The 22617-nt window shown below is 48.2% G+C and overlaps 1 protein-coding gene across 7 annotated transcripts in view; it reads right to left on the bottom strand.

The window, feature by feature from the left end:
- The window catches only part of SLC45A3 (solute carrier family 45 member 3), a 39305-nt gene that overhangs the window by 7381 nt on the left and 9307 nt on the right, over positions 1–22617 (bottom strand). For 5 of the 7 annotated variants that reach the window (XM_082422893.1, XM_082422891.1, XM_082422892.1 and 2 more), the window contains 4 exons: positions 19017–19427; positions 17418–18203; positions 16445–16710; positions 12514–14296 (listed from right to left, as the gene is read on the bottom strand). In XM_082422893.1, the coding sequence (XP_082279019.1) occupies positions 13859–14296; positions 16445–16710; positions 17418–18203; positions 19017–19188 (1662 nt within the window). In that variant the 5' untranslated portion in view covers positions 19189–19427 and the 3' untranslated portion in view covers positions 12514–13858. Of the gene's footprint in view, positions 1–6209; positions 14297–16444; positions 16711–17417; positions 18204–19016; positions 19428–21677; positions 21916–22617 lie in introns of those variants that run through there. The other 2 variants (XM_082422888.1, XR_014252882.1) reach the window with 2 other exon arrangements.

The raw sequence follows: 22617 nt of genomic DNA, 5'->3' as shown, positions 1-22617 counted from the left end.
CATATAAGTGATATACAATATTTGTCCTTCTCTGTCTGACTTACTTCACTCAGTATGACAATCTCTAGGTCCATCCATGTTGCTGCAAATGGAATTATTTCGTTCTTTTTTATGGCTGAGTAATTTTCCATTGTATATATGTACCACATCTTCTTTATCCACTCCTCTGTCAATGGACATTTAGGTTGCTTCCATGTCCTGGTTATTGTAAAGAGTGCTGCATTGAACATTGGGGTGCATGAATCTTTTCAAATTATGGTTTTCTCCAGGTATACATGCCCAGGAGTGGGATTGCTAGATCATATGATAGCTCTATTTTTAGTTTTTTTAAGGAACCGCCATACTATTCTCCACAGTGGCTGTACCAATTTACATTCCCAGCATCAGTGTAGAAGGGTTCCCTTTTCTCCACACCCTCTCCAGCATTTATTATTTGTGGATTTTTTGATGATGGCCATTCTGACTGGTGTGAGGTGATACCTCATTGTAGTTTTGATTTGCATTTCTCTAATAATTAGTGATGTTGAGCAACTTTTCATGTGCCTCTTGGCCATCTGTATGTCTTCTTTGGAGAAATGTCTATTTAGGTCTTCTGCCCATTTTTGGATTGGGTTGTTTGTTTTTTTAATATTGAGCTGCATGAGCTGTTTATATATTTTGGAGATTAATCCTTTGTCCGTTGATTTGTTGGCAAATATTTTCCCCCATTCTGAGGGTTGTCTTTTCGTCTTGTTTGTAGTCTCCTTTGCTTTGCAAAAGCTTTTAAATTTCATTAGGTCCCACTTGTTTGTTTTTATTTCCATTACTCTAGGAGGTGGATCAAAAAAGATCTTGCTGTGATTTATGTCAAAGAGTGTTCTTCCTATGTTTTCCTATAAGAGTTTATAGTGTCCAGTCTTACATTTAGGTCTCCAATCCATTGAGTTTATTTTTGTGTATGGTGTTAGGGAGTGTTCTAATTTCATTCTTTTACATGTAGCTGTCCAGTTTTCCCAGCACCACTTATTGAAGAGACTGTCTTTTCTCCATTGTATATCCTTGCCTCCTTTGTCATAGATTAGCTGACCATAGGTGCGTGGGTTTATCTCTGGGCTTCCTATCCTGTTCCATTGATCTATATTTCTGTTTTTGTGCCAGTACCATATTGTCTTGATTGCTGTAGCTTTGTAGTATAGTCTGAAGTCAGGGAGTCTGATTCATCCAGCTCCATTTTTTTCCCTCAAGACTGCTTTGTCTATTCGGGGTCTTTTGTGTCTCCATACAAATTTTAAGATTTTTTGTTCTAGTTCCGTAAAACATGGCATTGGTAATTTGGTAGGGATTGCATTGAATCTGTAGATTGCTTTGGGTAGTATAGTCATTTTCACAATATTGATTCTTCCAAACCGAGAACATGGTATATCTCTCCATCTGTTGGTATCATCTTTAATTTCTTTCATCAGTGTCTTATAGTTTTCTGCATACAGGTCTTTTGTCTCCCTAGGTAGGCTTATTCCTAGGTATTTTATTCTTTTTGTTGCAGTGGTAAATGGGAGTGTTTCCTTAATTTCTCTTTCAGATTTTTCATCATTAGTGTATAGGAATGCAAGAGATTTCTGTGCATTTGTATCCTGCAACTTTACCAAATCCATTGATTAGCTCTAGTAGTTTTCTGGTGGCATCTTTAGGATTCTCTATGTATAGTATCATGGCATCTGCAAACAGTGACAGTTTTACTTCTTCTTTTCCAATTTGTATTATTTTATTTCTTTTTCTTCTCTGATTGCCGTGGCTAGGACTTCCAAAACTATGTTGAATAATAGTGGTGAGAGTGGACATCCTTGTCTCGTTCCTGGTCTTAGAGGAAATGCTTTCAGTTTTTCACCGTTGAGAATGATGTTTGCTGTGGGTTTGTCGTATATGGCCTTTATTATGTTGAGGTAGGTTCCCTCTATGCCCACTTTCTGGAGAGTTTTTATCATAAATGGGTGTTGAATTTTGTCAAAAGCTTTTTCTGCATCTATTGAGATGATCATATGGTTTTTATTCTTCAATTTGTTAATATGGTCTATCACATTGATTGATTTGCGTATATTGAAGAATCCTTGCATCCCTGGGATAAATCCCACTTGATCATGGTGTATGATCCTTTTAATGTGTTGTTGGATTCTGTTTGCTAGTATTTTGTTGAGGATTTTTGCATCCATATTTATCAGTGATATTGGTCTATAATTTTCTTTTTTTGTAGTATCTTTGTCTGGTTTTGGTATCAGGGTGATGGTGGCCTCATAGCATGAGTTTGGGAGTATTCCTTCCTCTGCAATTTTTTGGAAGAGTTTGAGAAGGATGGGTTTTAGCTCTTCTCTACATGTTAGATAGAATTCACCTGTGAAGCCATCCAGTCCTGGACTTTTGTTTGTTGGAAAATTTTAAATCCCAGTTTCAATTTCATTACTTGTGATTGGTCTGTTCATATTTTCTATTTCTTCCTGGTTCAGTCTTGGAAGGTTATACCTTTCTAGGAATTTGTCCATTTCTTCCAGGTTGTCCATTTTATTGGCATAGAGTTGCTTGTAGTCGTCTCTTAGGATGCTTTGTATTTCTGCGGTGTCTGTTGTAACTTCTCCTTTTTCATTTCTAATTTTATTGATTTGAGTCCTCTCCCTCTTTTTCTTGATGAGTCTGGCTAATGGTTTATCAATTTTGTTTATCTTCTCAAAGAACCAGCTTTTAGTTTTATTGATCTTTGCTATTGTTTTCTTTGTTTCTATTTCAGTTTTTTCTGCTCTGAGCTTTATGATTTCTTTCCTTCTGCTAACTTTGGGTTTTGTTTGTTCTTCTTTCTCTAGTTCCTTTAGGTGTAAGGTTAGATTGTTTATTTGAGACTTTTCTTGTTTCTTGAGGTAGGCTTGTATTGCTACAAACTTCCCTCTTAGAACTGCTTTTGCTGCATCCCATAGGTTTTGGATCGTCATGTTTTCATTGTCATTTGTCTCTAGGTATTTTTTGATTTCCTCTTTGATTTCTTCAGTGTGCTCTTGGTTATTTAGTAACGTATTGTTTAGCCTCCATGTGTTTGTGTTTTTTATGTTTTTTTCCCTGTAATTGAGTTCTAATCTCATAGCATTGTGGTCAGAAAAGATGCTTGATATGATTTCAATTTTCTTAAATTTACTGAGGCTTGATTTGTGACCCAAGATGTGATCTAGCCTGGAGAATGTTCCGTGTGCACTTGAGAAGAAAGTGTAATCTGCTGTCTTTGGATGGAATGTCCTATAAATACCAATTAAATCTATCTGGTCTATTGTGTCATTTAAGGCTTGTATTTCCTTATTAATTTTCTGTTGGATGATCTGTCCATTGGTGTAAGTGAGGTGTTAAAGTCCCCCACTATTATTGTGTTACTGTTGATTTCCTCTTTCAGAGCTGTTAGCAGTTGCCTTATGTATTGAGGTGCTCCTATGTTGGGTGCATATATATTTATAATTGTCATATCTTCTTCTTGGATTGATCCCTTGATCATTATGTAGTGTCCTTCCTTGTCTCTTGTAACATTCTTTATTTTAAAGTCTATTTTATCTAATGTGAGTATTGCTACTCCAGCTTTCTTTTGATTTCCATTTGCATGGACTATCTTTTTCCATCCCCTCACTTTCAGTCTGTATGTGTCCCTAGGTCTGAAGTGGGTCTCTTGTAGACAGCATATATATGGGTCTTGTTTTTGTATCCATTCAGCGAGCCTGTGTCTTTTGGTTGGAGCATTTAATCCATTCACGTTTAAGGTAATTATCGATATGTATGTTCCTATGACCATTTTCTTAATTGTTTTGGGTTTGTTTTTGTAGGTCCTTTTCTTCTCTTGTGTTTCCCACTTAGAGAAGTTCCTTTAGCATTTGTTGTGGAGCGGGTTTGGTGGTGCTGAATTCTCTTAGCTTTTGCTTGTCTGTAAAGCTTTGAATTTTTCCATCGAATCTGAATGAGATCTTTGCCGGTAGAGTAATCTTGGTTGTAGGTTCTTCCCTTTCATCACTTTAAGCATATCATGCCACTCCCTTCTGGCTTGTAGAGTTTCTGCTGAGAAATCAGCTGTTAACCTTATGGGAGTTCCCTTGTATGTTATTTGTCGTTTTTCCCTTGCTGCTTTCAATAATTTTTCTTTGTCTTTAATTTTTGCCAGTTTGATTACTATGTGTCTCAGCATGTTTCTCCTTGGGTTTATCCTGTATGGAACTCTCTGTGCTCATGGACTTGGGTGGCTATTTCCTTTCCCATGTTAGGGAAGTTTTCAACTATAATCTCTTCAAATATTTTCTCGGGTCCTTTCTCTCTCTCTTCTCCTTCTGGGACCCCTATAATGTGAATGTTGCATTTAATGTTGTCCCAGAGGTCTCTTAGGCTGTCTTCATTTCTTTTCATTCTTTTTTCTTTATTCTGTTCCACAGCAGTGAATTCCACCATTCTGTCTTCCAGGTCACTTATCCGTTCTTCTGCCTCAGTTATTCTGCTATTGATTCCTTCTAGTGTAGTTTTCATTTCAGTTATTGTATTGTTCATCTCTGTTTATTTGTTCTTTAATTCTTCTAGGTCTTTGTTAAACATTTCTTGCATCTTCTCAATCTTTGCCTCCATTCTTATTCCAAGGTCCTGGATCATCTTCACTATCATTATTCTGAATTCTTTTTCTGTAAGGTTGCCTATCTCCACTTCATTTAGTTGTTTTTCTGGGGTTTTATCTTGTTCCTTCATCTGGTACATAGCCCTCTGCCTTTTCATCTTGTCTATCTTTCTGTGAATGTGGTTTTTGTTCCACAGGCTGCAGGATTGTAGTTCTTCTTGCTTCTGCTGTCTGCCCTCTGGTCCCGGTCGTTTTTTGATTGGGTTGTTTTTTTGTTACTGAGCTGTTTGTATATTTTGGAGATTAATCCCTTGTCAGTTGCTTCGTTTGCAAATATTTTCCCCCATCCTGTGGATAAGCCAAGTTTTTGTCCAATGTACATGAGTTGCACAGTAGCAGTATGTTACAGGAAGACAGAGAAGGAAGTGATTAACTTCAGGGAACAAGAGAAGGGGATGTTTAAGCTGAGGGTTGGAGAATAACCACGATTCCCATAGGCAGAGAAGAGGCAGAGGGCTTTCCACGAAGAGAGAGCAGCAATGGCAAAGGCACTGAGGCTCATAAGAGCAAAGTTTGGTTGAGCAGTGGGAAGAAACTCACTATGGCCGAAGCAGGGTTTGAGGGGCTGGGGGAACGGGGAGGTGGCAATGAAGGGGATAAAGAGGTGGGCGGAGCCACATGTGAAGGAGCCATGTTCAGGTGAGTCTCCTGAGGTTCCCCTGCCACCCAAGCATGGGGCTGTCAGCTCAGTGCCTGGGAAACTAACTCAGGCTGCAGTACAAGCATGGACCTAATGGCGGTGGGAGTCAGGGTGAGTGGAGATTAGACCAGATAAAGGGAGATGGCTACGGTTAATGAATTGGTCCAGGAGAGGGACAACATGACAGTGGCAGTGAGGTTAGCAGTGAGGCAATCAGTATGAGGGATATTTAGGATGTAGAATCAATATGACTTGGTGGTTTTCTTTATGACTAATGCAGGAAGCCTGAGAAAATGTATGTACTATCGATTGAAGTGCTCATGTATTTCAAAAGTGTTCATTAAGTCAAAAACACTGAACTTGTTTTGCAGAAGGAAATAATCTTTGTCCCTTTTTAAAAAAACATCCTCCTAGCAGTGGTTTCTCTCCCCATCTCCCTTGTACTCCTATGTATTGTTGGCACTTATCAAACTGCCTTGTACCATTAGCAATAACTTTTCATTTGAACATGTCTTATTTTTCCAAGGGGGAACCTGAGAACTCATAGAGAGCAAGGATCACGTTTGATACATATTCATTACCCCCTTGGTTATACGTACCATGGAGCCTTCTACCTATCAGGTGTTCAGTGAACAGTAATGGTTGACTAATTGATTTTGTTGGTGTATTTCAGAAGGTGGTGAGATGGGTCAAAAGACAAAAGAACCTTTTTATTTTGGAATAATATTAGACTTACAGAAGAGCTGCAAAGATAACGCAGAGGCTTCCTACATACCCCTCACCTCCACCATTTACAATTGGTGACGGTAGAACAAAAACAGCCCTGAGTCAGTGTGCCCTTGGACAAGTCACGTCATCTTAGCAAGCCTCAGTTTTGTCACTGGTGAAAGAAGGATAACAGGGTCCCCTGCCTACCTGCTCTCTCCACGTCACTGGGAGAAATCACGCCAGACGGTGAGGTGGTCTCAGGGTGCGGGCGGCTGCTCACTGGCGGACCCACGCCTTGCTTCCCTGGAGCCCGCTTCCTCTCCAGGATGGAGGGCCCTACGCGGGCAGGAGGCTGCTCCCAGTCTGCTTCCTCACAGCCCCATCTGAGCTGCCGGTGATTGAGTCTTCAGTGCCACAGCCCCAGGGCACACATAGGGTCCAGCATATAGGAAGATAGACAAATATTATTTGATGAAAGGAGGGAAGGGGAGAGCATTAACTGGGGACTATAAAGTGCTAAACAGTGTCCTGGGGAGGGGAACACAGGGCAGGGAACTGTGGAGCATGGAAGTCTAGAGCTGTGTCTGTAGAGATGGTCCATTAACCCCCTCATTGTACACATAGTAGAATGACTTGTTTTTTTTGTTTGTTTTTTGTTTTTTTTTTAATTTATTTACTTGTTTTATTTATTTTTGGCTGCGTTGGGTCTTCCTTGCTGCGTGCGTGCTTTGTCTAGTTGCAGCGAGTGGGGGCTACTCTTCGTTGCAGTGCGTGGGCTTCTCATTGCGGTGGCTTCTCTTGTTGCAGAGCACAGACTCTAGGCACGCGGGCTTCAGTAGTTGTGGCTCGCAGGCTCTAGAGCACAGGCTCAGTAGTTGTGGCGCACGGGCTTCGTTGCTCTGCGGCATGTGGGATCTTCCCAGACCAGGGCTCGAACCCGTGTCCCCTGCATTGGCAGGCGGATTTTTAACCACTGAGCCACCAGGGAAGCCCTAGAATGACTTGTTGAAGGTCAAATGCTAGGAAGGGGCAGACTGAGGTCAAGTGACCTGGTCGCCAGGGCACACCAAGCTACCTCCTAACGTGTGTGGAGATCTAGTGACAGTGTTGGATGTCAGAAAGTTCCTACTCTGAACAGCCCTCCAGCCAACAGTGACAAAACTGTCAGGCTGCTGTAATCAAATCTGATCCTGGAAACCAAGGGCTTTTTCCCCAGCTGCACAAGAAGTAACCTGAGATCCAAACTGCCCACCCATGGGATGTTCCCCACCCCCACTCTTCCTGCTCCCCTTTCTCACTGTAACTGGCTCTGCAGGGAGAGGCACCCAGGCCAGAAAGGAAGACCCATGAATGTACAAAAGATGGAGCACTGCCCATCTAACCCCACCCCAACCCCCCTTTCTCCAATTCCTGGGCTCAAACCACAAGCCAGGACCCAGGGCTCCATCCCCCGCTGGGAGATGGGCAGGATCCAGCACGATGAGGCCAGAGAGCCTTCCTCTCTCCACCACAAAAAAATCATTTTCCCTTCTCTAAACTCTGTGAGTATCTTTGGTTCATGTTCTGAATTTTCCACGTACATCCTACCTGATACATCTATGAACAATTGATTCATACATGCTTATTCCTTTCCACTTAAATTAAATTTTCCTTAAGGGCACTGGCCAGGTTGCACTCGTCTGAGACCCCACATGAAAAGGACTCAGTAAATGTTATTTATCATGTCTTTAAGATTACTTGCAGTTTCCTCCTCCTTTCCAGAGTCCCGTTTCTTCCTGCTTCTTTCCTCCCTTTCTACACTCCTTAGCAAGTTGGTGTTTCTGTGAAGAATGTACTTTAAAGCTGAGGAATTACCATTGTAAATCAACTATACTCCAATATAAAAAAAAACAAAACAAAACTGAGGCACTACCAACACAAGGCCTCACAGCCTGTGAGCTGGCTTTGCTGGTCCCCAATATTGAAAACTTGTGCTAGAAAAGGCCCTCTGAAGTTAACTGCATCAAAGAGAGTGAAACACTTAGGAACAAACCTAACCACAGAGGTAAACGACTTGTACTTGGAAAACTATGACGAAAGAAACTGAAGACAACAAACAGATGAAAAGATATACTGTGATCAGGATTGGAAGAATTAACATTGTTAAAATGACCATACTGGGTTTCCCTGGTGGTGCAGTGGTTAAGAATCCGCCTGCCAATGCAGGGGACACGGGTTCGAGCCCTGGTCCAGGAAGATCCCACATGCCGCGGAGCAGCTAAGCCTGTGTCACAACTACTGGGCCTGCGCTCTAGAGCCCGTGCTCCACAACAAGAGAAGCCACTGCAACGAGACGCCCGTGCACCACAACAAAGAGTAGCCCCCGCTCGCCGCAACTAGAGAAAGACCGCGTGCAGCAATGAAGACCCAATGCAGCCAAAAAATTTAAAAAATATTTAATTAGAAAAAAAACACACAGTGAGATATCACCTTACACCAGTCAGAATGGCTATTATTAAAAAGACAACAGGGCTTCCCTGGTGGCGCAGTGGTTGAGAGTCTGCCTGCTAATGCAGGGGACACGGGTTCGAGCCCTGGTCTGGGAGGATCCCACATGGTGCAGAGCAACTGGGCCCGTGAGCCACAACTACTGAGCCTGCGCGTCTGGAGCCTTTGCTCCGCAACAAGAGAGGCCGCGATAATAAAGAGGTCCTCGCACCGCGATGAAGAGTGGCCCCCGCTTGCCGCAACTAGAGAAAGCCCTTGCACAGAAACGAAGACTCAACACAGCCAAAAATAAATATAAAAATAAATAAATAAATAAAATATTAAAAAAAAAAAGACAACAAACAACAAGTGTTGGTAAGAATGTGGAGAAAAGGGAATCCTAGTATACTGTTGGGGATGTAAATTGGTGCACCCACTATGGAAAACAGTATGGAGGTTCCTCAAAAAATTAAAAATAGAACTGCCATATGATCCAGCAATTTCACTTCTTGGTATTTACCTGAAGATGACAAAAACACTTGAATTACTGATTTTGAATTAAAAGATATATGCACTCCAAGGTGCATTGTAGCATTATTTATAGTAGCCAAGATATGGAAGCAACCTAAGTGTCCCATCAATAGGGGAATGGATAAAGAAGATGTTGTGGGAATTCCCTGGCAGTCCAGTGGTTAGGACTCCACGCTTTCACTGCCAAGGGCCCGGGTTTGATCCCTGGTCAGGGAACTAAAATCCTACAAGCCATGCAGTACAGCTCCACACACTCACAAAAAAAGAAGATATGGTATACATGTACATATGTGCATGCACTCACACACACACATGCACACACACACACACACACACACCCCACTGGAATATTACTCAGCCATAAAAAAAAAGAAATCTTGTCATTTGTGACAACATGGATGGCTCTAGAGGGTATTATGCTAAGTGAAATATCAGACAGGGAAAGACAAACACTGCATGATCTCACTTATACGTGGAATCTAAAAAACAAAACAAAACAAAACCAGACTCACAGACCCAGAGAACGAATGGATGGTTACAAGAAGGGAAAAGGGGCCAGGGGACAGCTGAAATAGGTGAAGGGGATTAAGAGGTACAAATCTCCAGTTATATAATAAATAAGTCATGAGTATGTAACATACACCATAAGGAATATGGTCAATAATATTGTAATAGCTTTGTATGGGGACAGATGGTTACTAGACTTATTGTGGTGATCACTGCATAATGTATGCAAATATCAAAGCATTATGTAGTACACTGAAACTAACATAATATTGTATGTTAACTATGTTTCAATTTTAAAAAAGAAAGAAAAGAAAAGCCTCTCTGAGCCCAAGTTTCCTGTTCCCCAATGATTTCCAATCTCCTTTTGTATATTCTGAAAGTTTGCCCAAGTGTTCATTCTTTTTCCTTTGGATCGGGAGAAAGAATGAACATGCCTTCTGGGCCAGGTTCTACGTTCTGGTGGCACAGACAAGCTGACATTAATGACTGACTGGTGGTTCTTTTTGCTTCTTCTCACACATACACACATACATGCTGAAAGCCTTGGGCCAGGCCTTCAGCTCTGTTTCAGTGTGGTAGAAATTAGAGAAGTAAAATACATATGTATGTAGTTATATAAACATATATAATCTATAATCTTGAATTTGAATTGGAAATATCAGCAGAAACTCACCATGTATTTACATTAAAAAAATTTTTTTCCTAGCTTTGTCCACTGAAAAGACCTAAAACCAATGATCAACCTAGTAACAAGTACTCCCAATGCCGGTATTATGGTCTCCGTGGGAAAAAACCTTTTTCCACAAAAAGCAATCAGAGACCCTTAGAGAAAATAGCTCATTCCAGGTCTATGGCAAGAAATATACAAGATGAGCCAGGACATCTAGTCACGCCAGAAAGCAAAGAAGCTTTCAAAGACCATTTAGAAGTTTGTCAAAAGGACTCAAAGAAATCAACTTAAAGAGGCTCCTACTGGCCAAAGATGGGAACAATTTGAACATGAAGAGCAAATGCAAAGGATTGAAACATATCACATATGTTTAAACACATGAATACATAATGACATTAAAGGGGAAAACCTCTGTCATCACTAGGGGGTAACCAATTCATTATTTTGAAAACTGGTAAATATAAGGAAGGAGTCCAGCATTTGTTAAGGAAATAAAAGAATATCATAATTTTCCAATGCCTATGAAAAAATGGATCTAAGATATCAATGTTACTAACATCAAAAAAGGAAGACAAGCAGACAATACATACTCCCTTCTATGGAGGTACACAAACCTATTAAGTATTCTTGCAAAAACAAAAAAATCAAATCTGATCTGGTCTCTGACTATAATTACCAAAATAGAAGGGCAATTACAGAAAATAGAAGGGCAATAAAAACATGTGAAATATCACCACAGGGATGCAATCAGCAAAATCCAGATGATCTATAGGACAAACAATCTAGTTCCCTTAACAAATGAATTGCAAGGAAAAAAATTAAAATTGAGGAGGTACCTGTGGATTACAAGAGATTTAAGAGACACATCAACCAACTGCAACATAAGGAACTTATTTAGGTTTCACTTTGAACAAAAACTATACAAAAAAATTTATGAGACAGGGAAATGTGAACACTGACTGGATATTTGATTATACTAAGGAATTTTCTTTTTTTGGTCTGATAATAGCAAAGTGACTATGTGTTTTTTTTTTAATAAGTGCTTATCTTTTTGAAATACATCCTGAAATATTTAGGGATGGAATATGATACCTGAAATTTCTTCAAAATTATGTAGGTGCGTACAGAGGTATTAAGTTAAACATTTAAAGGCCTGTGTCCCTCTGATGGGACAATCAAATCTGAATCTAACTAAGCCTCTAGATCTTATTACCAGATTATGGGGGAAAAGGGGGGAAGAAGGAACATTTTAAATAACACTGAGGATACAGTCAGCCAAACATAGAATGTGGACAATTTTGTAGGAAAAATGGCTGTTTCTTCACCAATGAATGGCATTAAAAAAAAAAAAGAGGGAAACTGTTAGAGATTAAGAGAAACCTAAGAAGCATAACCACTAAATGCAAATTAATAGTTGTTTTTCTTTGATCTTGATTTAAACAAACCAACTGTAAAAAGACATTTTCAAGGCAATTGGGGAAAACTGTACATGGGCTGGGTAATTGATGATAAGGAATTACTGTTTGTTGAATATATTCATGGTATTGTGATCAAGTTGTTTAAAAGTCCTATTTCTTAAAGATACATTCTGAAGTATTTTCAGGTGAAGTGAAATTGTATCTGCCATATGCTTTAAAAATACCCTGGGGGGGGTGGTGGTGGTGGTGGGCGGGGAAGGGTTGGGAGGGAAAATAGATGAAATAAAAATGGCAGAATGTTAATAAATGTTGAAGTTGGGTTCATTATCACCAGGCTCATTTCTTGTGTATGTTTGAAAACTAATAGAAAGTTAAATAAAACATAGAACATTTAAAAAATAAAGCTAGTCTTTGCCTAGGGTGTTAACTATACTGACCACTTGAATTTAAGGGACAGGAAGGCCAGTCAAGTTTGGAGGGGTGAGGAAGTGGCAAGGCTGAGAAGACTGAACTTGACCTGAGCCTGGCAGGAAGGGTGAAGGAGGTGAGAAAGGGTGGCAACCGAGGCACAGTGGTGTCGAATCCTCACCCATACATGCCAGGGGCTTCCTATTGCTCTGGTTGATAATGGGTGCTTGCTCCATCTCGTTGGCCACACCGCGAGCCATTTGAGAAGGAAAATGCCCCCACTCTCTATACTTCTTACTCTCCCGCCCTCTCCCTCACCCTCAAAGGGACTCCCCAGTTCTAGGGAAGCACAGCCACACCCAATCGCCAAAGGACAAAAGAGTGTTGGTCTATGGCTCCACCTGCTGGTGGTGCTGGGAACTGAAGCTGCCAAAACGGTCCTGATGAGAAGGAAGCTGAGGATAATTTGAGAGATTTGGTCTTTTCCGCTCAGAAAAGACACAAAGACCAATTAAACATATAAGAAGGCTTTAATTTCATCACCATAAACATTATACTCTGATTGCTCACATACAGTATAAAATATTTACTCCACTAAATAAATAAGACATAACATTATTGCAAACGGCACTTAAAGCCCCCCGGAGATAGACCTCCTTAGCCCAGGCAGGGGGTGCTCCTGAGTTTCTGTGCTAGATTCCCCAAGCACAGATATGCCCTGGGGGCGAGACGGATAAAGGCTCAAGGAGCCACACTCTGTGCTTCTGGTCCCGAAACAGCCCCAAGGAGAGGGCTGTGGAGCCAGTGGGGAAAGGTGGGGTTGGGCAGCTCCTTCATCAGCCCAGTCCTAGAGGGAGCAGAGGGGAGCTGGGAGGTGGGGGGGGGGGGGGCAGGGCCAAGAGGGGAGGGGAGGCTACAGAGGCTGCTGAGACCTGAAGCCCCACCCTTCACCTTTCCCCAGCCCTCCCCGCCTTGGGTAACAGGATTTGGGATATCAGTTGGGGTAAGCAGAGCTTCCAGGCTCAGGGTTAGGCAGTTCTGGGGCCAGACCAATCACTCCAGGAGGAGATTCTGACAATTCTCAGCCCAATAACCAATCGTCTCAGGGGACCTAGTCATTAGGGATCTCATCCTACCCAACCCCTAAACACCTTGATTCCCCTTCTACTTAAATAAATAAGTTAAATATTTAAAAACCCGTGTCCCTGTGATGGCAACACAGGGGCCAACAAGCCAAGTCCTAATAAAAGGCAGGGGAGGGGGAACAGGAGAGAGGTGGCGCTGTGGGGCTAGGCAGCTTCCTTTCTCCCCTCGGGACCGCATCCCCCAATAACTTTCATACTTTCAAATCCTGTAGAGGAGCGTTTCACATTAGAAACTCCCATGCAAGAGCGACACTGGGAGAACCTATGGGATAAGAGGCCTTGGTTGTAGGAGACCAGGTGGCTGAGTTTACTCAGCTCCCCAAATCCCTTCTCTGGGTATTTCTCGACCAGGACACTAGCTGTTAACCCTGAGCCTGGGTGATCCCCCGGCAGAGTCCTGCATTCCAGTGCACAGAGTTAATTAAATGCCCTGCCCTTCTCTCCTCGTGGAAGTCCAGACTGAAGCCTTCCGGAGAGCTTCCAGTCAGCCAGCCCTAAAGACTGAGGAGAGGTGGGAGGGAAGAAGCCCCAGTCCCCTACTTGTGCAGCTATGCACCTCACTGCCACAGGGAGGCAGCAGAGAGCCACACCACTTTGGCAGCAATAGAAACTGGAAGGCCAGCCCCCAGCCCTACCGGGCCAGCGGGAGACTGGAATAGGGAGAGCTGGGACCCAGTGAGGCAGGTCCTCCTTCAGTGGGTTGGAAGTACTCTACACAGAGTATTTGGCCAAGTCGCTCTTGTCAAATACCACCTGTGTGACGAAGTAAATGGCAACCAGACCCAGACCTGCAGCCGACACCATATAGGCAGTGACAGACTGGCTGAGCTGAACAATGGAGCCCATAAACAGAGACGGGGCCACCTGGGACAGCAGGAAGGCACTGTCCAGGACGGCAAGGTCCAGGCAGATGCCCCGGCCCGGAACAACCCTGGCCTCCGGTGGCTCGCCCACCACTGCATGCATGGAGACATCGCAGGCAGAGGCCCCGCAGAGTGCAGGTGGAGGAGGGAGCAGGCCGCTGCCTCCAGCACCCGCGTGTCCATTGGGGAAGGGAGATCCGGCCTTAGGGCCCGGCGAGAAGCTGGTCATCAGGCTGTCCTCACTGGCACCACCTCCATCATCTCCGCGGTATTTGGGCAGGAAAACCTGGGGGGAGGGGAACACACAAGGACAGGTATGTACCCAAGCATGGGATCCCCCAACTAGGAGAACAGACCCTGGCCTTTATCCCAGGGGCTAGAAGAAACCAGGCACTAGGCCTTAATGAAAATCGGGCAACAGGTCAGAAAACTGAGCAGACCCTGCTTGGTCTGGGTCTAGTGAAGATTCTCCTCAGAAGCGGGGCAGGGGGGCAGGGGGGCAGGAGGGGACATCTGAAACCAGAAGTCTAGGTCTCCTCTAGCCTCTCCTAGAATCAGTAAGTGACAGACAAACTCAGTACTGCAGGTTAGGAAGAGAACAGAACCCCAAGGTAAAGGAAAGACACAGAAGAATGAGGACAGGTGGGCAGAGAGACATGTCAGAGCAGAGGGACAAAGTCCAAAGGTGGGGCCCCCAAGGCCCCAAAGCCCCACACAGATGCTCCTAACCCTCCTCCTGCCCCTCCCACCTCACCCCTGGGAAATCCTTGTCAACCTCCACAGAGACACGCTCCCTTCCCACTGTGGGTCCCAGGCCCAGGCTACAGCTGCTGCCCTACTGTGAGGTCTGCGGCCCCAGCCTGGGGCAGGGAGGGTCCTCAGACTCAGCCTGGAGGAAGCGAGGAACAGAAAGAATCACCCTCTTCCCGACTCCCATGGTCCAGCTGTGCTGAGGCCGAAGCCTTCTCGTTCCTTCTCACTGTCTGCCTTGGATCAGTGTGACCTGCCCCTGCCCTGCCCGCAATGTCCCAGAGCCTCCCTCCTATCTAAGGACGAGGCCAGAACTCATCTGACCGCTTTCCCCAGGCCCACTAGTGCCTAACACAGAGCTCTCAGGGTCAGCTGCATTAGCGCTGGGAGCCACGGCAGAGCTCAAGCCTGGCACCAGGGAATCCCAAGGCTCGTGGTGCAGCCAGAAGCGGACAAAGCAGACATAGATGGGATGCGGGGCCAACCATGCCTGGGACCTCACCTCCTGCCTGCCACCCCACAAAAGATCAGTGCGGCTGGAGCTTGGAGAGGCCCCTGGGGACAGACGTGTTCTCAGCCTGAAGGGAAGACCAGCTCAGCACATTCCCTGGCACATGCCCAAGCCGGGCTTCTGGACACCAGCCCAAGCCCCCAACCAGGGCGGGAAAGCATGGAGGATGATGAAGGTTATCAATGCGCTGACAGGGGCCTCGGGGACCAGCTTCCCCCAACCCAAAGCCCCACCTCCACCCCCACCCCTGCAGCTACCTATTCAGTTAACCAGCCTCCCAGCTAGGTGTTTCTCTGCCACCCCACCCATGTCCTACAAGGGGCAGACTATGTCTTTCCTACGGTCTAGAAGCCCTGTGAAGCCAGGCTGCATCTCTTTTTCCTCGGGATGCCCCAACTTCTTGCCCTCTGGGCAGAGCTCTGCACCCAGGGCTGTAGCTCAGTGAGGCCAGTGGAGACAACAAAGGTGACCACACAGCCTGGTCAGGAGGCTTCCCAGAGGAGAGGGCCCCTGGAGGGGCTGGGTAGTGTGGGGCTGAGCAGGAAGGAGGCCCCCCAACTTACACAGTGCCCAGGCGAGCGGTGTCAGGCGCATCAGGCTCAGAGATCCGCCATGGGGGCGGGGGGAGGGGACGAGGCAAAGGAGTGAGGCAGGAAAAGAAAAGAGAGAATTAAACAGAAAAGGAAGACAAACCGAAAGAGGGGAAGGGGCGGTAAGGAGCTTTCCCCATCTCCGAGACCAAAGCAAGGTTTGGGTCACTCACAAGGTCCCCCCCTGAATAAGAAGAGGCGTGGCCCACACCAGACCTTTCCCACTCACTGGCTGCTGAAGCCGGGGACCCAGAGGTCATCTGATCCAGCCCCCTGCCTCTGCACAGAACAACTCAGCCCTGACTGAGGGCTTCTGCTAGCCTGATTCTTCAGGATTTCCAGAGAAGGATTTCACATTTCCTGCAATCATCCACTTTAAGTGCTTTATAGTCCTGACACCAGGAAGTCATTCCCAGAATCTAATCTACACCCTCCTTCCGCAGCCCAAGTCTCTGGCCCTGGGGCTACAACAGGCTTCCTCTCTGATCAAAGAATTCCTTCTCCAGCTTCTCTTGCCAGACACCGGTTCTGGGCTAGTCAGCTGCCCCTCCACCCCACTCCACTCCGCGGCCAGGGCGAGTACCTGCTTCTCCCGGTGGTAGAGGGACGCTAGCGTGTATGGCAGGATCTGCAGGGCAGAGAAGGTGAACCCAGTGAGGGCAGCTGAAGCGGTCACCACCACCACGCTGCGGGACAGGCACGTGGCGCCGGCAGCCACAGGGAAAGCCACCACGCTGGCCAGATAGACGGCCCGGGTGCCGAATCGCTGCACCAGCCGGTCCATGACCAGAGAGAAGAGCAGGGAGACGGCACACTGCAGGAACAGCCCCAGGCTGCCCATCCGGACCCCTGGAGCGGGGAGGGGGAAGAGGCCATCAGACAGGCGGTGGGGAAAAAGGACCCAATACCATGGGGGAGGGGAGGGGTGCTCAGAATTAGGAGCCACAGGCACCTGCTGCCCAAGACCTGCTATTTTCCGGACCTGCTCCCCAGCATCCCCTGCCCTACCCATAGCAACGGGAGTGTAGGTTCTTCCACTGACCTCAGGGAATGTGGCCAAAGCCACTAGCTAAGGGCAAAGGAAGATGTTCTAAGGGTTGACTGTGCTCAGCTTGTCAGGAGGGGTAGAGGGAACACAAAGACATTTCTGCTGTGGGCTCCAAGATAGAATTCCAGACGCCTGAGCTGGAAGGGGCTGGCAAGGCGATTTGGAAAGTCAGTAGGGGAGCAGAGGGCACACTGAAGTTCGGGCCAGGCAAATCCGAGGCCCAGTTTCTGGACCTTAAATAAGCTCAGCCTCTTCCTCCATCAAGTTGGGGCAATGACTGATCAAACTCTCCGATCAGCCCAAGGCTCTGCTGAGACTGCAGCAAAGCCACTCTGCTCCTTGAGCAGCTGCACACGCAGCCTGTACACTGGCCCATTTTCCTGATGGGGAAATCGGGGCCCAGATGCACAGCTTCCAGCCCAGGCACAGGCTGTGGGCATCTCCCTGCGCCCGAACATCCACAGGAGGGCAGCTCCCACAACAGGGCCCCGGGCTGCCAAGGCCTTACCTTCATCATAGTGTCTCCGGGCCTCGGTGCCTGGCTCAGCCCTGGGCACACCCTGGTACAGCCCCTCGCCCACAAAGTCTGTGTAAAACAGTGTGAAGGTCATGAATGCCATCCAACTGCACAGCTCGGCCACGAAGAGTCGGCGTAGGGTGCGAGGCATGCGGCAACAGAGCTGGTGCAGCCGGGGAAAGAGGGTGCGCAGGTTCCAGAAAGCCAGGCGGGCGTGGCACGGGCAGCAGTGGGGTGGTATGGAGGGGACCGACAGCCCTTCCACTGGCTCGGCTGGGCCCAGGGCTGCCTCCTCAGCCACAAACAGTGTGGCTGCCACGCAAGTGAGGAAGATGAGAGTGAGCAGGCCAAAGAGGCACTCTTCCTGGGTGCCCAGGTAGGGGGCCAGGGCACTGGCATCCCAGTCAATAGCTGGCAGAAGGTAGCCCAGGCAGCCCCCAAGGCTGATCATGAAGGCGTAGACGGAGAACGCCTGGCGACAGTGGTCTGGGTCCAGGAAGAGGTCAGAGAGGAGGGCCTCCAGCGGAGTGAAGCACACCTGGCCGCAGAAGTCCAGCAGTCCCACGCCCAGGATCAGCAGTGCCAGCTCCAGGGGCCTGGTGTCCAGGCACAGCAGCCCCGCCAGCCGGCCGGCCCTCGGGATGAGGAAGAGGCTCAGTAGGACACCCAGGGACAGGGCCCAGATGAAGGGCCTCCGGCGACCATAGCGCCCACGCCAGTGGTCGCTGGCTGAGCCCACGAGTGGGACCGAGACCAGACCCAGCACTGGACCGATGCCTGCAAGAAGGGCAAGTAGTATGAGCTGGAGGCTGGGGCCCAGAAGGGGCAGGGGGAAGGGTACCAACTGCCTCGAGAAGGATGGAAATGATGATGACATCACATGGAGGGCCAACTGTATACTGGGGCTGTGCTGAGTACTTCACAGGACCCCAATTTACTCCTCACAACTAATATCACTAGTGCGCCAACTGACCAGTGATTGCCGTGCACAGGCACGGTTTCAACAGGCAGTCTGACCCCAGAGCCTGTCATCCTGACAGAGCCCCCTCTTCTTGGGAGTCACATGATGATATTTGCCCTCCGTGGCTTTTACAGAATTCGTCCGCAGTTAGGAGCCCAGCCCTTGCCCTAGCGGCAAGAAAGAGCCCTGGCGGTGGGGGCTGAGGGTGGTCCCGACCCTACTAATCAGCAGCTAAGCTAGCCGTCCAGCGGCCTAAGTCACCTAACTGCTTATCAGCTTCCATCATCTTCTCTGTGAAATGGGTAACCTCAAAGCGCTGCTGCAGGAATTAAATGAGACCACAGGTATGAATTACAAAGGGCAGTTTCTCCAGTGTCTCCTGTGGGCCAGGCATGGCGTAGGGACCAGGGATACAGAGGTCACCAGGGAACGTCCCTGTACCCTTTTCTTTCTCTCAGACCCCCTCAGCCCAGGGTCACCCCCTCCCCAGCCACGCTGACCCACCAGGCTCAGGGACAGCAGGCAGCCACCTCTGCCTCCAAGCAGCTCTTTGGGCAGAGGCCCTGTCGCCCTACTTCCCCAGGGGACATATATCTGGAGCAGGAGGGAAGGAGGATGTGGGGACTCACCCAGCACCATGGTCATGAACTTCTCCTCTACCCCCACTTCCAACAGCAGGGGTGGCACGTAGGTGATACCTGCAGCCAGGCACACCTCCAGGCCGAAGGTCAGCAGATTGACCAGCAGGAGCTGGGCTTTCCGATGCCGCAGCAGGCGGCTCACCCACAGCCTCTGGACCATGACGGGCCAGGTGGGTAGGGCTCCAGCCTGTTCACACACTCCAGAACTGCTCCGTCTCAGCCTTGCTCCAGACGCCTAGGCCTCTCCTCCTTGCTGCCACCGACCGCCTAGGACTCGGCCAGAAACCCATTTCTGCGGGCCCTCCGTGCAGGTCTAGTTTCTCAGCCATGCTAACCGCCTGTCTGTCGTCGTGGGGTGCCGTGGCGGGGACATATCTCAACACTCAGATCCTAAAAGAGCTGGGACAATCACACACACAGAGTATTAAAAGAGCTGGGACAATCACACACACAGAGATTCCCGGGAATCCGATCTCCAGGATTTGCTCTGAATTCTGAATCTTGTTCACTCCCAGGCTGATGGTGTGGCCCTGCCACCCAGGTGTCACCCCCTACTGGCCAATCAGGACGTGCATGTTAATACTAGCTTAAAGTTGACATATTAATAAGGTAAGTATGATTTTTAAACCTCAGTACACTCCAGAGCCAACTAGATGTCAGTAATTCTCTGTTTTGGAATATCTTTGCAATTGCCCTTGTTTCCTAGTATTGAAGGAAAAAAAAAAAAAAAATCAAACCAGCTGAATTCCCAGTTCCCGAGGCACTGTTACCAAGGTGCCCCCTGGAGACTCTCTGCCAGGCCTGGTTTGTTCGCTTTTCTCTCTCTACTTCCCAAAGCTGGGCTGTTCAATTCCCCTTCGTTAAGAGTCACACTTCCTATTCCATACTACCTGGCCACAAGCCCTGCTGCACCGTAACTCCACCCCAAGGACGAGGACAAGGAGGAAGACAAGAGAGGCTGTGGTTTGTCGGGTTGGGTTTTAAGCTGTCACTGAAACCATTTAAAAAGCGCTCCCCTGTGGGCTTCCCTGGTGGCGCAGTGGTTGAGAATCTGCCTGCCAATGCAGGGGACACAGGTTCAAGCCCTGGTCTGGGAAGATCCCACATGCCACGGAGCAACTAAGCCCGTGTGCCACAACTACTGAGCCTGCGCATCTGGAGCCTGTGCTCCGCAACAAGAGAGGCTGCAATAGTGAGAGGCCCGCGCACCGCGATGAAGAGTGGCCCCCGCTCTCCGCAACTAGAGAAAGCCCTCGCACAGAAACGAAGACCCAACACAGCCAAAAATAAATTAATTAATTAATTAATTTTAAAAAAAAAGTAACAAATGTTCAAGTACAATTGGTGTCTTAAAAAAAAAAAAAAAAAAAAGAGAGGCTGTGGTTTGTCAGGTTGGGTTTTAACCTGTCACTGAAACCATTTAAAAAGCGCTCCCCTGGAAGAACCTAGGCCTGAAAACCTCTACCTTGAGTTTCTCTCCATGCTCAGCGTCCATGGGGAGGACATATTCCCACATGCGCTGCTCAACTGTCAGGGGACAGTGGGGCCGGTCCCAGGTTCCAGCCTCACAGGGGCATGAAACCACACCACCTGGCAGCCACTGCGATGATGCCAGTGACCCCCGGGCAGGCTTCCTCTCTCCCCACCTGGCTCCACTCTCAGCAGAGACGTCCCCACAGCCCTTCCTGCTAGGCCTCCTGTGCACAGACATCCCAACAGGGGAGTACCCACCCTGGGTCCTCCACCCACAGGCAGTGGGCCTCCAGGTCTTGCTTCCTGACTGTGGCACCCACTGCAGTCCGCTGTTTACAAGTGACCACAAAAGAGGGGAAATCAAGTCAGCTATGCAGAGAAGGTATAGAGGGTGGGCCCTAGTCCCCCAACCTGTCATCCATCCCATGGCGGCGTAGGCGGGTGGACAGAGCTTCACACCACTTGTGGCTAGAGTCTGGAGTGCCTTCCCTAGCCTCACCGACTCAACCCCATCGATACTGTTGAAGAGCACCACTCCTGTGCAAGGTTTACTGCCAAGGGCCTGGGCCCACCCGAGAGCCTTCCTGGAGCACCCTCGGCCCTCATTCATGCCCTCTTCCAATCTCAGCATCTCATGACTTGGTGCTTCAACTTCTTTTATCGTTTCAAATATCACTAAGCCCCGCAGGGACTTTTGTGTTACGAAGCATGTTGTAGGTGCTCTCTGAGCTGTGCCACAAAGAAAACAGACGGCCATCAATCCTGGGTAAGATGCGTCCGTTCCGTAACTGCCCTCCAGGGCTTTGCAGCTTGTAGACCAAGGAAGGGACTTCAGACAAGGCTAGGCAGCCGCCTCCCCCAAGTTCCACTAAGACCCAGACCATCCACTTGGGAAGAGGCACAGACTCCTATGGGGGTGGCACGGGGAGAAAACATTGACCCACACGGTCCCAAAAGTGGGTTGGGGGGCCAGACAACAGCCTTAGCTGGGCGGCTGTGGGTTCGGCTCAAGTTCTCCCCACTTGCTGCATTGCCATGGCACCCCCAGAAGGAAAGCAGGGGGCTGCAGAGACCAACGGGTGGCGCTATCCGACCTGGAGGGAAGGGTTCTGGGTCAAAAGGCTTCCAGCCCATTCCACTCCCCACCCTCAGTCTGGGAGGGCCCTGGAGACTCACCTGCCCTGGGTTTTTAAGGAACCAGGTCCTCCCTGAGCAAACAGACTTTATCAGACGCAGCCTCTCCCACAACATGCACCCAAGCCCTGGTTGCTCCCTGTGGTTTAAATAAATTGCAGCTCTCCAGCAACCATTAATCACCCCACCTGACTTACTCCCTCCCTTAATCCAGCTCCCCACTCCCAGGACCAAGCAGGACCTCCACAGCCCACGAGGGAGAAAGGCAAAATCCTCCTACAGCCCAGCACCTCCCCCCGCCCAGCTGCTTCCCCCTCCCAGCACCTCTCTCCACCCCCCAGAGGTGCTTTACCCAGTGACCAGGGGCTGCTGGGCCAGGTAGAGAATTCTTTGAGTTGGGTAGGAAGTGGGCGGGCTCCAGCCCTGCTCGGCACCCCTCTCCTCTTAGGTTGCTGAGCCCGTCCTCCCTCTTTTGGGCACTCTCACCGCCACAGACTTGACTCTTCCCAGCCCAGAAGTGCCCGAGAAAAGCCCAAGCCCGTAAGAATACTCTCCCTTCCAAAGCCCCCCCTTCCTTCTCCTTACATCTTCCCCAGTGCCCCAGCCTCCCCCACTGCATCCCCACCCCACCTCTCAGGTGGAAGAAACTACAGAGGACTCCCACAGCACAAGCTCAAGTCACCAGCGGCCCCTCCAGGGCCTTCTTCCCAGGGACACAAACAGAAAAGCCCAGGCCCCAGGGTCCCAGCTTCAGAGGGGAACAGGAAGCGGTTTGTCACACCCACACCAATCCGCAGCCCCAGGGCACACTTCTTCCCAAAGCTTGAAAGTGACAGATCCCCGTTGGGTCCCTCTGTTTCAGGAGCTCCCCCGCCTCCTCAGGAATACAGGCGGGGAAACAGGATCCAAGCCTCCCCTCCAGCCTCAGAGATGCTTCTGACTCAGATCCTCCTGCCCCACTGCTCCTGGAGCGCCCTGTCCG

The sequence above is a fragment of the Balaenoptera physalus genome (assembly GCF_965194825.1).
Source record: "Balaenoptera physalus genome assembly, chromosome: 1".
NCBI classification, from domain to species: Eukaryota; Metazoa; Chordata; class Mammalia; order Artiodactyla; family Balaenopteridae; genus Balaenoptera; species Balaenoptera physalus.
The sequence above is the reverse complement of the archived record's forward strand: the minus strand, read 5'-3'. Positions and strand labels throughout refer to the sequence as shown.